The sequence below is a fragment of the Balearica regulorum genome, chromosome 2, assembly GCF_011004875.1.
Source record: "Balearica regulorum gibbericeps isolate bBalReg1 chromosome 2, bBalReg1.pri, whole genome shotgun sequence".
Classification (NCBI taxonomy): Eukaryota; Metazoa; Chordata; class Aves; order Gruiformes; family Gruidae; genus Balearica; species Balearica regulorum.
This window is the reverse complement of record NC_046185.1, coordinates 20889986-20904826: the sequence shown is the minus strand read 5'-3', so window position 1 is coordinate 20904826 and position 14841 is coordinate 20889986. Positions and strand designations below refer to the sequence as shown.

At 42.2% G+C, this 14841-nt stretch overlaps 1 protein-coding gene across 4 annotated transcripts in view; it reads left to right on the top strand.

Annotated features, from left to right (window-relative positions):
* Positions 1 to 14841, top strand: part of OXR1 (oxidation resistance 1) — a 299537-nt gene that overhangs the window by 141698 nt on the left and 142998 nt on the right. For 2 of the 4 annotated variants that reach the window (XM_075743500.1, XM_075743497.1), the window contains exon 3: positions 7298 to 7463. The exons of the other annotated variants lie outside the window; for them this stretch is intronic. In XM_075743500.1, coding sequence (XP_075599615.1) covers positions 7405 to 7463 — 59 coding nt within the window. In that variant the 5' untranslated portion in view covers positions 7298 to 7404. The remainder of the gene's footprint in view (positions 1 to 7297; positions 7464 to 14841) is intronic. 4 annotated transcript variants of the gene reach the window in all.

The following is a 14841-nucleotide window of genomic DNA, read 5'->3' as shown; positions in this document are numbered from 1 at the left end:
GAAATCCTGCCAGTTCTTCCTGAAAAGAAAATGTGATTTACTGATTCTTATTTTGCATTTAGAAGAAAACCCTCTGATTTATATGATAGGACTTCTAAAATGTAGACAGTTTTATTGCACACATCTAAATGCAGCTTCCATCTTTTAGCTTGTGTGCTGTTTTCTTATGAATTCTGATCAGGTGGTTGTTTAACAGTTCTGCCTTGGAGCTGAGCTCTAGTTAGGAAGCTAAATGCATAAATGTTTCCAAACTCACTTGCCTCATTTAACATGCTGTGGCCTCATTTGTCTTCTGGGCTCTGGTTTTGATCACTTCCAGCTGTGTTTAAATCTCTCCTTGGCTTCTCTTTTTCGCACTGTCAGGCACTAGCCCCTTGTCTCCTGTACCTTCTCTGTTCATAGGCCTCTGGCGAGGCTTATGTCTGATCCAGGGGGATCTTAACCTGGCAATGCCAGGCCAGCCTTGAGGTGCTCTTTGTTCGGGACTAAGGGAGGAAAAAAGTCTCACTGTGCTTTGGAAAGGCACCATATAGTGCTTTTTTGATTGGATTATTCTTTATAATGTCATTTACTATGATGCCTATAGATTGCTAGTGTCCAGTAGTGGGTGTAGCTGTGGTGCTTACAGCAATTTTGCTCTCTGGGCTTATTGATTTAAAAATAATAATAATAAAAAACCCTGCAGGGCAGCTGTGGTCTACAATCTCTTGTTTCTATGTTTGTCCAACTCTATTTTATGTCATTGTGAATGAAAAAAAGTTAGGATTGTTGCTTCTCAGAGGCATAAATCTAAATGGTGGTTTGAGGGAAAGGTCATCCTTTTCCACTGATGAGAACATGTCTTAACTTCAGCATGAAGCTGAATTATAGTTTTAGGCTGTCTTCTTGAATCTCAGTGTCATCATGTGCCGCCTGTAAATCCCACCTGCAGAAGGAAAAAGAGAAATAAGTGGCAGTGAGGCCCTTCATAGCATATCCAGGCATGAGCTGCAGCTCGAGAAGCAGAAGCTTACAGCCATTACTACCACTGCAGAAGTGTGCTGCTAGTCTTCCCCTGCCTTCCTGGTTTTCCTTTGTCTCCCCCCATCTGCAACTGAAAGGATAAGAAGATACCCAATCTGTTGATAAAACTTGATGATCTCTTTCATGCTGTTGCAATGTCACTGCAGTGTTTGTGAGGCCTGCCCTTCTTGGTATCGTCTCTTAACTTCTTGATGGCAGCGTGTTCCTCCCTGCTTGATCCACCAAGGTTGTAGCGGTAGCTGTCCCTAAAAGTCAAGCAGCTCATCTGTAAATCTCTGAGAAGGAACAACTAAACCCTCCGTGCTTACTGCAATGTGCAGAGCCAGGAGCCATGGTCCCCAAAATCCTCCTCATGCCCATGACAGAGAATGCCATTACTGAGCACACAACAGCTCAAACACTGCTAGCCCAAGAGTTCTTCAAGCACAGGAGCACAGATGCAAGATGCATCCTGAAAGAAAGTGTGGAAAAAGCTGAGAGAGATCGTTTTGCTTTGGTGTTTTGCAGGAATATTTTGCTTTTCAGGAGCTGAGACTTACGGTGGGGATCTGATCAGGCTTGAACCATCCTGGACATTTACCTTCCTCTCAGGTGTCAACTGCGTTGCATTTATTAATGCAATTTCTTACAAGCCTTCTAGATGCTCTGCAACATAAATAAAGCATTTTGATATTTAAGTGTTTTTATGGTGTAATGGCTTGGTAAATAACCCTACAGAAGGCTGCTAGCTGCCTCCTCTTGAATCTCAACACATGCATGTGCCTACTGAGCCGACTGGTCCTTGGCAAGCTGTGACCTGCCTCCACAGCTGTTTCACGAAATACGGTTCTGCCATAGTAGGATGCTGAAAGTAGTCCAGGTACCTTAACTCCTGCAAATCTGATCTTTTTACTATTGGCATTCGAATTGACAGCTAGAGACTTACATTGCACATGTGGAAAAAAAAAAAAAAAGTTGGATGGTATCTGTTGATAAGCTGTGCCTTAATGGCCACCTCCTTCCCAGGATGGAGACAGCTGAGCCACCTTGCTGGTGGTCTCAGCATCAGGCAGGGACCTTAGGACGCCGCTGAATCAGCGCCCCTGTCAGGAAGCTGGGAGAGACTTAGAAATACACAGCTGGCTTATTAAAGACTGAGCAGTAACACACTTCATCATGCTGCTCTCTATTTTAATTGAATTGGCTGGCAACACTTGTCAGAAGAAAGTTCAGCTTCTGTGAAAACACTGATAAACTTGGTAACTGCTGTACTTGATGTCAAGGTGGGTTTATTAAACACACAACTTAAAAATGAAGCCTTCAATCTGTAGCTAGCAAAACAATATTTGCTATATTTTTAAAAACATTTTCAATATTTATTGATATCATTGCTATGGATATGAAATAAAAGAGTCCCTTCCTTTCTTAGGCAATTTCCTTTCCTAATGTTAGAGTTTTGCTACATGGTATAGAATCAGGATATATATTTTTATGATAGGAAAGACTGAAAAATACCTTTGGTTATTAAAATATTAAACCCCATGTAAATCTTTTTAAACATATGCTTTTTTAGAGTCCTACGTATTTATATAAATCTGAACTATGTAAGTACTGGACTATGTGTTTATTTTGTCTGTCACAGTTGTAAGTGGAACGCCCACCCTGTCTGCCTGAAGCTGAGGCCACCGGGACACCGGTGCCCCCCTGGCAGCCCGCAGCCCTGGCACTGGGCACCGACACGGCGTTCGGGGCACTTGCCGCCTTGTCCAGCGGGAGATCTGGCAGTGACAACATTCTGTTTAGTCTGGGAGTGTCTTTACATTCAGTAAATGGGAGAAATCAAAAGGAATGGTGACATTTTGTTATAGATGGGTATTTTAAAATAGTGGCAATCTTCTATCTAAATCTCTGGTGGCTTCCAGCAGCCAGTGATATGCTTTGGTCGTGGGGTTATCAAAGCACAGTGGTTTGATAACAGGAGCAGAATACAGAATTACAGGGGAGAACCTGAAAGGACCGAGGACTAAGTCATCTTGAGATGCAAGGGGGGATTTCATTTGGAAGGAAACTTGAGAAATTGGCTGTCATAATTCCTAGTTTAAAGTGAAAGCTAAGACAAGGAGAAAACTGCACTGATGGGAGTGAACAGAGCATTCACGGCCCTCATGAAGTTCCTAGACATTGTCCACTGTGAGCCAACATCCAAATAAAAAATAGATGCTTGGTGTGGGATCGATACCAGCAGTGACTCCTGCTTACACCTCTGCAGACTTAGAATTTACTGAGAGTGGGAATTTCAGCGTGATCACGTCACATTTGTTTTCTGTCCTGATAGTTAGGGGATATTGAAATTACCGTTGCAATCTCAAACATTCTCATAATGTAAAAAACTTCCATGTTCTTGAAGGTTTTTCTTTTTCCTGTTTTTTACCATAGTTTGTTGTCCCCACAGTAAGTGTGCTTGCATTCAGGTTGAACATAAACTCTGTGCTTGCCCGAGGGACAGTTGTGCTGTCCCTCGTGCCCTGGTTCTTGCTGCTGCAGAGTTTCTCCTGGTGCATGGTCCCTTCTGCAGCCAAGGCAGAGTATCATCAGAAGGTGCTTGTGGGTTGTGCTTGGAGGGTGAAGACGTAAAGAAATTACAACCTTTACACTCTTGTGGGCACAAAGTAAAAAGTTGTTAAAAATGTTCCTCCTACTACCACAGAACTGAGAAACAAATAGTTGTGTGGGTTTTCCGTTTGTTTTTAAATAAGTAGGCACTATTTCACAACCTATCTCCTCAGATGTATGTTTCTCCTTATATATATATTTTCTTAGTACAACCTGTTATTAATCAAGTGGCATTACTTACTTTTTGGGATGACAAGACACGAAAACATGTATGTTAGAGATGATAGCATTTTCTCAATAGGTGCAATTAACAGACTTCCTATTTTCTAATTGCTTCTGATGGGACCTTAACAAGGCTCTGGATCTCTATCTACTGTGTGGCTGTAGCATCCGAATGAACAGAGTATGGGCTGGCATCCCCAGTCAGCCTTCTGGGCTGTTCCTGGAGCTCGGGGGGAAATGCCGGTGACTGCTTTACCATGCTGCTGACTTCAGGTGGAAAGAGAAGGCTGAATGGGGTTAGTCGGAGATGAATACTTAGAGCAGGAGGGTCTCCTGCCAGAAGGGTAGGAGGATAATTTTGTCTTGTTTAAATACAAAATATTCCTGGATCTTTGAAGATGTTTCTCTCCCATCTGGTATAAGCTTGGCTAACCTGATTTATGAATCAGAAATGCAAAAAAGAACAAGACAAGCACTTTTTCAAACCTGTGTGGCTAATGCCCAGTAGAACTCCCTCAAGAAAAAGTAGCTTGGATGAACAAGTTTTCAATGGAGAGTGTCTTGTATGTATCAAATAATAGTCAAAAAAGCCAACCAATATAATGCTTATTTTATACAATCTATACATTTTCTGCACATTTCATTAAAAAGCTAAAATTATACTCACTTTTCAAAATACTTGCATTATGCATGAGTTGAAAGGCAAAACCTCACTTCTCCTTTGGCTAAGATGATGAAAGATTTCTCATTTTGCCTGGTTTCTAACTTGCCTTTGACAAGCTAGGTGCTTCCAAAGAGATTTATCCAATATTATTATATCCTACAGAGCACTCTGAGAACCAATTTATGTTCCTAGCAAGGAGAAGTGCTAGATATTTTAGTCTCTTCAAGGAACAGCTTCTGCCTCTCTCTTCACTGTAACGAGAGCCTGCCCTTTGTGAGTTGGTGCTAATTGCTTCATTTTGTGACAGTTGCTTTTTGCCCTGTGAGGACTTATGGAAGTATATATTATGCACACATAATATATTGTAAGTCTATGTAAACTTTCTTTCGAGACCAAGTTATATTGCAAAAGTGTGAAGACACAGTATTTGTACAAATTGGATAACTTAGCTGCCTAAGATAGGTACCGTTTGGTTTACAGATTAAGTTGCTAGCCTTTGTCCAGTCCTGTCATTGACCTGTATTCAATGAAGAGAGGTGGGTTCTTCTAAAGTCGTCTAGATAATACCTACTTTTTCAGTCCTAACATCTTTGTAATGTGCTGTGCCTAGTTCTTAGAAAAGCAAAACAGGAATAATGGCTTTCACGGTGCAGCCCCATAGCCGCCACTCCTGGTGGGCAGCGGGTAGCTTTGCTCAAAGGGCAATGTGAACCTCAGTGTGAGGATGAGTCTTGTGGCTCTAGGAAGAGGAGGGGAGGCTCCATTTGGGAAGGAGCATGAGGAGAGTTTGGATATACACTTGTGAGGTTTGCGTCTTCTGCTGCCCTGGATTGACCCTCCTCCCCCAGCCCCATGGTCTGGTGGCAGGTCACAGAGCATGGCCATTGCGCTCTCTGCAGCATGTCCTAATGCTCAGACTAAAGATGGAGGCTCTCTGGCTTGCTGCAGCTGTGGTGCCGGGGCTGGCATTCACGGCTGCCAAGCAGCATGGTGTGACATGACAGTGGCATGTTGTGGCATGACAGGGCAGGCTGCCCAGCTGCAGAAGGAAGGCCAGACCGGAAGGTCTCCAGTTGCCTGATGACACTCCAGCTGATGGGCTGTTGCACAGAGATGCCCCTGGCTCAGTCTCACTGTTCATTTATTTATTTCAGTGATGAGATCAGAATGCCTTATCTCATGTATGTTTTGTGGAATAAAGGTAATAATGATGTATGAATTGGTTTTATATTTTGAAAGAAGTTTAAGTTGTTCCACAGTGCACGTTTCAAGTTGCATGAGCTACTGGGCAAGGCAGAAGAATCTGTAGATTTGCATTTCCTTTTCTTAGGACAAGCATATCCACAGCAGGTTCTTCAAACCTGAGCAGCAGTTGCCTGCTGTGATCCTGCTTATTTGTTGAGACGGTAGAACTAGAACACACAAATCTCTGGTACTGTAAGAGCATTGTAACTTCCAAACTCCTTTGCTGTCTCTTTGAGAAGTTAAAAGGCCCTTTTGCTTCCAAATTTGACTACATAAATGTATGAGTGTTATGATTGCGTATGTAGCAATCTCAGGAACATTAAGTGCCCAGGGATATTGCAGCTGACTTGTAAACAACTCGGAAAACAGTCAAGCCTAGGGCTGGAATCAGAAATGTAAATGCAATTGCCTAACTAAAAGGCTATGGATAAACCAGCTTTGCTGATGTATAAATTACTTGCAGTTAGCACAGAAAATAACTGATATTATGACAAAGTTAAGTTAATTTTATGGAAAAATGCTATGAGTTTATATGGCTTCACTGTAGGTGAGGTATTCAGGGTATGTCATGCAGCTCCCAGACCACTGGCCATGCCTGCTTTTGAAAACTCTGAATTTGGGAGAGAGAAGATGGTAATATAGGATATGTTTCTGCATAATATACGATGTGTGAAAATCTCATGGTAATTTTCAGGGGAATAGGATCTGGGTGCTGATTGCATAGCCTATAATAAAGAGATTTCAGAAATAGCTCCTTCTAATCAGGTAAAGACTTTCCTTAGTGATACAACCTTAAAATAGTTTGGACAATTTGAATCCATCCTTATAAATAAGGTTGCATTAGATAGAATGCTGCAGCATTAATGAGACAAATATGAATGAAATAAAAATTATCAATTTAAAACCATTATGCAGAATTTTTCTGTGCTGAATATGACAGAGCTGGAAATTTCAAGACCCATGCAAATTGTACTAAAGTAGATTTGCATAAAGCATTGGAAGAGTTTTTATGAAAATGGAACTAGTGGGAGTTATTTAAATAACAGTATAGCAGCTATTAACAAAATAGCAAGATTCAAAATAGTAATTTACTTTACACATCTCTTCTAAAACATGCCCAGAATCAAGATAACTGTCAGCAAATTGTAGAGCATCGCAACCCACCCTCTCAAAAATCCTGAAAGAAAAGATCAAGAAATTCTCATTCCTGACAAAACACACACCCTATTTGCAGAGCATATTACTTCCACCATGGAAAGCAGCAGTAAAATATTATACAGCCATGGTGAAGCCATATGATCTTGAGCTCTTAATCATTCCAAAAGCTTAGGCAGGAAAAAAAGAATGAATTGTATATGCTGTGACTATCTGAGTTACATTATGTATTTAAAATGATCACTGCCATCTTCCTCTCCATCATCATCATCATCTCCACCCTCCCCACTTCTGCCATGCCTCATCCTCCTGTGAACGTACATCTCCAGGCCCATCTCTGGTGTGTAGAGTGCTTTGACTCCTTTGCCCGTGGACTCACTAACGCTTCTCTCCCAGGCAGTGAGAATGCCTTGTCACACTTGAACCACAAGTGGATTCTGGATTCTCCCGCTTGGATTTCATGGATGTAACCTGGCAGCAACCAATCTTTATGTCTTCTGTAAATGGTCCTCCAAGGGTTTACCTGTAGCAGTGCTGTCATGCTCCCAGGAATAATCACAAGGTTTGTGTTCATTTTTGTTAAGTCTTTATTCTCTGATGTGCCCTTGAAACAATGAGGCGTCAGTGTTGTCTGTAAGAGCTTTGTTAAGAGGGTGTGGGTTGCCTTTTCCATGCATCACAAAACCAATTTTTCAGTCAGTGAGATACGCTTCATCTTTTCCCCTTAAGCCTGGTGGAACTTCTGTTTTGGCATTGTCTTTTCTTACGGAATGATGGATGGTGGCAGTTTTCCGGCATGTGCTGGGACAACTTCCGTAAGGATGACTGGGAAGTGGAGAGAGGGTGGTTTTGGTTTGCTTTCTCATACTCTAACAATTAACAACTGTTGTGTCTTTAATTTGCACCATAATTTTTGATAGTATATGTAATGGAACAAAAAAAGAGCGTTTTATATTCTTGCTCTACATGCTCAGATACATGTACTGGGGGGTATAAAGCAAAATATGATGTTGAAATGCCACTACTTTCTTGCACATAGCTTTGCTGCCAGCACCAAATCTTGCATTGTTGATACATACCTGCCACTTTGAATTGCTTTTTGGGCTTTGTAGGTGTGAATTCATTCCTAATCTTTTCATAACATCACTCGTGTGAAGGTCGTCTTGTTCTTGTTTTCTGCCATCAAATGATCCCATAAGCTGCTTGCATTATCAGAAAACTCTGCTGCATGATCAACACATAAAGTGACAGTCTGAAGGGCTCTTCTGTGGTTTTTTGTTTGTTTGTTTACTGACAGACATTGATTTTTGTGGTGTTCTGTTTTCTAGCTGCTTTGTGGTGGTTGGTTTTCTTTCGCTCTGCAATTCATAATGACCAATTCAGATTCGAATTGCAAGTATGTTGCGCTCAGCTTTGTGTAGTACTTACATAGTAGTGGATACTTGGGGATAATATGAGAAATGGAACGTGCATTGAGTAGCTCTTTCCCTGTGAAACCCCTCCACCTTCCAGCAATCCTTGGCTCAAGGAATTTCTGACCTGAAGTACCTGCATGCTTCACAGCCCCTAATGGATGTTTTCCGGCTGACTCGTGTCATTCTTTTTTGAACTGAGCGATACTCCTAGCCTGCACAATTATTTCTGTCATGCAATTATATACAGTTCAAAGTGCTACTTTGTTTTTATTTCAACCTTGCTGCTTGCCTCCATTTGGTGCTTATTAAATCTCCTGCGGTGAAAACCCCTTTGCCACTGTCCTTTCCCCTGGCCGATGGCTGCACAGGTCCCTGCGCTGGTCCCCCGCCGGCAGCTCCTTCCCGCAGTCTGTTTTGTCTCACCTCATGAAGAACCGTCTCGTCGTCATCATGGGTGTCTTTTGTCTGTATCAGTCTAATCCTGCTATCTTCTTTTTGGGAGGGGATGGCCAGAGCTGCAGGTGGTATTCGAGAGCATTAAACAAAAGATCTTCCAGCAGCCATCCATGGCGTTGCCTCACGCTGCCTCAGGTGGGAAATGGAGCCAGACTGCAGACCACCAGCCTTTTACCTGATCCCTCCGAATTGCCACAGCAGCCAAAAAATGCCAGCTATGTGCAAATGCAGATTTGTGTGGAGGCTGGAGGGATGTTGTGTCCACAGGGGAATAATTCTTCACTGTGAGGGTGGTGAGGCACTGGAACAGGTTGCCCAGAGAGGTTGTGGAGGCCCCGTCCCTGGAAGTGTTCAAGGCCAGGTTGGATGGGGCTTTGGGCAACCTGGTCTAGTGGAGGGTGTCCCTGCCCGTGGCAGGGGGGTTGGAACTAGATGATCTTTGAGGTCCCTTCCAACCCAAACCATTCTATGATTCTATGATAAAATAACTGGGTTTGTGGCTAGACTGTGCAAACACTGGGGGATTAGGCTGTCTCCTGTGTAAGTTGTCAGACCTTTGCAGTGCTGTGCTGAAAACAGAAGTAGTAGTTAACTTTTTTCCAGAATCAGATAAATCCTGGCTGTCGCCATCGGTTTAAATCACATTTCTTGCTACAAAGAAATCAAATTCATAACAAGCTCTTCTGGGCATTCAAAAATACTAAATGCATCTCTGAAGAATAAGCATCACTCTTCAAATGAATGATTTTGCTTCTCCTATTAACTGTATAGTAAAATCTCTGCCATAGTCACAAGGGGCGCAGGGAGGTTTTTTGTATTCAGTAGATAAGAATGAGCTAGGCTTTCCTCCAAATCTTTGTTGCAGTAAGGGATTTTTACTTAGAAATTCACAAAGATCGAATTGTACAGATTCCCAGCCCCTGGGATGCTTTGTGTGCTTGTTTGTTTGACCATAAATGGTTTAAAGGGTTTTTTTGGGTTTTTTCCTTTTCCGTTGGACCGCACTGCCAGCCGTACTTGGTTTAGGTGCTTTCAAGTTCTGTTTACAGAATAATGCCTTATTTTTTTTCCATGCTGCTCTACAAAAATTCAGTTTGCAATTATAACATGAAAAAGTGCATGAATTATATTAGGAACTGAATAGGTTTATGATAGTGAATGCTAGGAATGAAATCCTAATACTCTTAAAATCTGTAGCAGACTTAGTGGTCAATGCCTGAACACCTGACCGCATTTTCTTTTTGAGGGAAATGGTAAGAATCTGTTCAAAGTGACCCATTCCTGGAGGTGCTGCTGGGGAGCGCAGGGTGCCAGCTGGTCAGGAGGAGGTAAAAGCTGGAGCCATCTGTTAGGCTGTTTCTAAGATGCAGCAGAGAACTTTGCAGTTGTATGGAGAGCATGGAAGGAGAAATAAAGTGCAACTTCAAAAGCTAGTCAGTGTATCTACCTACAGGTATGTCATATCACACAGCTTGGAGATGGACAGTCCTCCTCGATTAGCTAAATGAGCAAATCCTCTGCGATTGGTAACTGGCAAATGCTGAGAGGCAGATTTGGGCTTTGTGCCTCTGTCTGCTAGGTTGGAGGCACTAAGGAGTGACTGTGTTCTCAGATGTCTGGAGTTACAGGGGTGTGTGACATCTGTTCTAGGAAAATACAGTGAGATAAATGAAGCAAAAGGGGGTGTAATGGGTTATTAGCAATAGTGCAATTGAATTACACAAATAGGTCTGTGAAATGTGTATTTGAACAGGGTTATCTAAAACAGAGGTGCTGCTCTGCCACATTCCAAGCAAACACAGCGTTCCCAGATCCAGTCAGCAGCTGAGTAACCCCTCCTCTGGCCCTGCTTGAATTTCAGCCCAGGATGGGTTGCCTCAGTTAATTGTCGATAACTGGGCCTTCATTCTCGTTCCACGTTAGCCTGCCTCTGAACTGACCCCTTTTGCTGTGAAGGTGCCTGTTTTAACAACCAAGTGAGAGCACGGCTGTATTTTGCAGAAGCCACCAGTAGCCAGAAGACAGCAGCATGACCAGCTCGGGGTTTCACACCTCTCAAAGGATGCAGATTCTCCTTTTCTTGTTGTGTCCCTTTCCCTCCCCTGGAACTCCCATAATTTAAGGATAGCTGTAGAAAAATAAATTGCCCCCCTTCTACTTTAGATCTTTGGGACACACCAAGTGATATTGAAAGACCTGTGTTGCCCATTGTTGAAAAGTTAGTTGAAGGCTCCTGCAGAATACATAGAGTAAAAGATAAAAAAGATTGGCCATAGTATTTCTTATATCTTTTATTTATTTTTCTACAAGCAGTCAGCCTGAAACAAAGAACGAACCATGAACGTGATCCTAAGGCACTCCACATTCAGATTCCTTTCTGTCAAAGAATAAATCTTGTTACAGCCTGACTGTGCAGCTTTAATATAAAAAACCCAAAAAACAAAAGCAACACAAAGCTAGTAGTAAAGCAGGGTGCTGGAAGAGGGTCAGGCTTACAAAGAATTTCTTCCCTTGGCTGCAGAACGTACACAGAACTCAGGCTTTCTTTGCAAGGCATGGTGGTCTAGTGAAGATGCAGTTCAAAGCTGCAGTGTTTTTCAAACTATTTACCAACCACGACTGTATCATGATACAGTTCAGGTGGGCTGAAGGAAGATGCACCTGAGTAAGTCGCTTGGTTTTGTCAAGTCATTCCTATAAAGTTGCGTCCTTACTTGAACCTGCGTCCTACTCAGCTGACCTTGTTATGGCAGAGTCTGGATTAATTCAGATCCTGTATCTGTCTTTCCTGGCAGCAAAAGCACTGTTGTCATGGTCTCTCAAGAACAGTTTGACAATATTATGTGCACTTACTTGTCTTTCATGCTCCTGTTCTTTAATTTTAGTACTTGACTACCTATGGCTCTGGAAGTCTTACATTTAAGTTATTTTGGATTGCAAGAGTAGATAACTTTTGGCACATTAATTTGCTATAGGCATTTAAACCCAGTCTTTTATTAATCATAAGTCATCTGAAAAAGGCCATGTGACATTTTTACTGCTCAGATGACAGGTATTATCCCTTTATTCCTGTGTGATTCTAGAAGAATAGACACAGCATATTTGTAACAACAATCTGGTATTCCCCACAGTGCAGAAAGCTATCTCCACACTGTAATTCGCAGCTTTATTAATTGGACTGTCCTTCAGCCTTGGTGGCAAAGAATGTGTTCATAATATAGTTGAGAATATAAATCATAATGGTATTTCTCAATTTGTGTAATTTATTTCAACTGACCTGCTGTCTGTCTTCCTCTGGGGCAGAGCATAGAAATGCATAATGCAGGACATATGTACACTTAGCAATCTGTAGGTCTCACTTGCCTTGGTTAGAGATCATGGAGGTACTAAACACTTTGTAGGTTCTTTGCCCACAACTATTTTACACAACACAGAAGCAAGACACTATAATCACAGTGGAAGCTTTAGTCTGAGGTAGAGCATTACTTCTTGAAAACTAGTCATTTTCTTCCCAAAAGTCATCCTTTAAATCTTCAAAGATTTCAAGTGGTAAGGAATAATAGAAGCTTTTAGTATCACCTGAAATACAGCATATTCAACAGCGGAGCGAAATTTAACATCATAATGTAACACCATTTCATTGTTAATGAGTCAATGAAATATTCCAGCCTTCATTTGACCAGCTGTAGGCTTAAAGCTAGAACTGCTCAAAACAGGATCTCAGTTTCTGGAGCATCATTTCAAACAACAGAACTTTCTTTTCTTCTTACACAATGTTTACTCAGAGACAATGCCCTGCCCGGTCTTATCTTGATTTTTATAAGTATCAGTGCTCATAGAAGTATTTAGTTAGTTCATCCCAAGCTGTCTGGGATAGTGTCCCCGCTGACTCCATATATGGGACCTTGTACCAAGATCCTCAAAGTAAAGATTTATTACAGCGATAAGTTGTTCTTCCCATATCTGTAGGGCTCTTTGAACAGCAGGAGCTGATGTAAGCAGCTGGTATATATGGAGTAGTAGTTGTTCATTGTTTCTCATAATGCCACTCTTACAAGTCATTAAATAAGCTCCTGTGGCTCCTGTACGCTAAAATGAACACAGTGCATAGTTAAACCAGAAACCGTCGAGGCAGGATGCCACCAATAGCAGAAGTTTAGAAGAGTTCAGGGGTAATTAAGGACAAACCAAGAAAAATAACTCCTAGAGCTAAAAAAAGCACATCATCTGACTCAGGAAATCCCTAAACCAGAGTTTGCTGGAGGCTGGAAGGATACCCTGAGGCAGGTAGCACTGTGCACCTGCCTGTACTCCATCCATTGATGGACTTGTCAGAGACAAGACATTTGTCTAGACGAATATCTGCTTTAACCCAGTACAGCCTTTCTTATATGTAGGAGGGATAAAAGTACCTGTCATCCTGACCTGTGTGTGCAGAGCCATTGGAGCTGAGGAGCCTTGCTTCAAATACAAGACTCCCTGGGCCAGTCTAGGGAAAAGGTTATGGTGGAAGTGCTCTTTATCATTGGACCACATAGAGAAATTAATTTCTAACTGCTAACTGTATAACTGCTAGTCCTTTCCCTGGAGTAGCATTACTCCATGTGAGTATAGTAATTTCACCTTCATAATGTCATTCATAAGATTCTGCATACACTTTGATACTCTAATAGATCTTCTAGAGCTTCATCATGACCTGAAGATTTTTCCAGTCTACTAATAACAGTAATTATTATTACGATATTTAATCAGTTAATCTCTTAAACTAGCAGATTCCATTCTTAGTGCAGGAATCCATGCTGTTTAATTGCAACCAATACATGGAAAAATGTTTTAAAAATAAAGAAGCACAGACTTAAGAGGGAGGCTGCCTGGCATTAAACTGTAACCCTAATAAAATTATCCTTGGGCATTACAGAATTTTATCTTGCTTCAAAATTTCAGAATTATTGTGATACCTTCATCTCAAATCAATATTTCACCGCAATGCCATAAACCTCTTTTATTTCCTGGATCAAATTGTTTAGTCAACTATATACACTTACGGAGACTTAATTTAAGAAAAGTGTTAACAAAATCCTCTCTGTATGTAGTGAGTTTCATCATAACAGAGCATTTGTCTCTGCTCAGTAATTCTAGTAGCATAATAACTTCTATTTTATGTTGCTAGAGATAGAGGACATGCCAGAACTACAGTGATTCAATGATGGGAGTGTACTCAACACTGCTCTGAAGTAGGATTTGAGAGTTTTTGTAAGTCTCTCACCCACAGAACTCTCACAAAATGACTACATTTGGGGAGGAGTGGAGAGTGATGCCATTTGCCTTGACTTTAGCAAGGTTTTTGACACTATCTCACTGTGGTGGGTTGACCCTGGCTGGGGGCCAGGTGCCCACCAGAGCCACTCTATCACTGTCCATCCTTCACTAGACAGGGGAGAAAAAGTACAACGAAAAGCTTATGAGTCAAGATAAGGACAAGGAAAGATCACTCACTAATTATCGTCACAAGCAAAACAGACTGAACTTAGAGAGAAAATTCATCTAATTTATTACTAAGCAAAACAGAGTAGAGGAATGAGAAATAAAACCAAATCTTAAAACACCTCCCCCCACCCCTCCCATCTTCCCGGGCTCAACTTCACTCCCGGCTTCAACCTCCTCCCCCCTCAGCGGCACAGGGGGACGGGGAGTGGGGGTTACGGTCAATTCATCACACGTTGTTTCTGCCGCTTCTTCATCCTCAGGGGGAGGACTCCTCTCAACGTTCCCCTGCTCCAGCATGCGGTCCCTCTCACGGGAGACAGTCCTTCATGAACTTCTCCAACGTGAGTCTCTCCCACGGGCTACAGTCCTTCACGAACTGCTCCAGCGTGGGTCTCTCCCACGGGGTGCAGACCTTCAGGAGCAGACTGCTCCAGCGTGGGGTCCCCCATGGGGTCACAAGTCCTGTCAGCAAACCTGCTCTGACGTGGGATCCTCTCTCCACGGGGCCACAGATCCTGCCAGGAGCTTGCTCCAGTGTGGGCTTTCCACGGGCCACAGCCTCCTTCAGGTGCCTCCACCTGC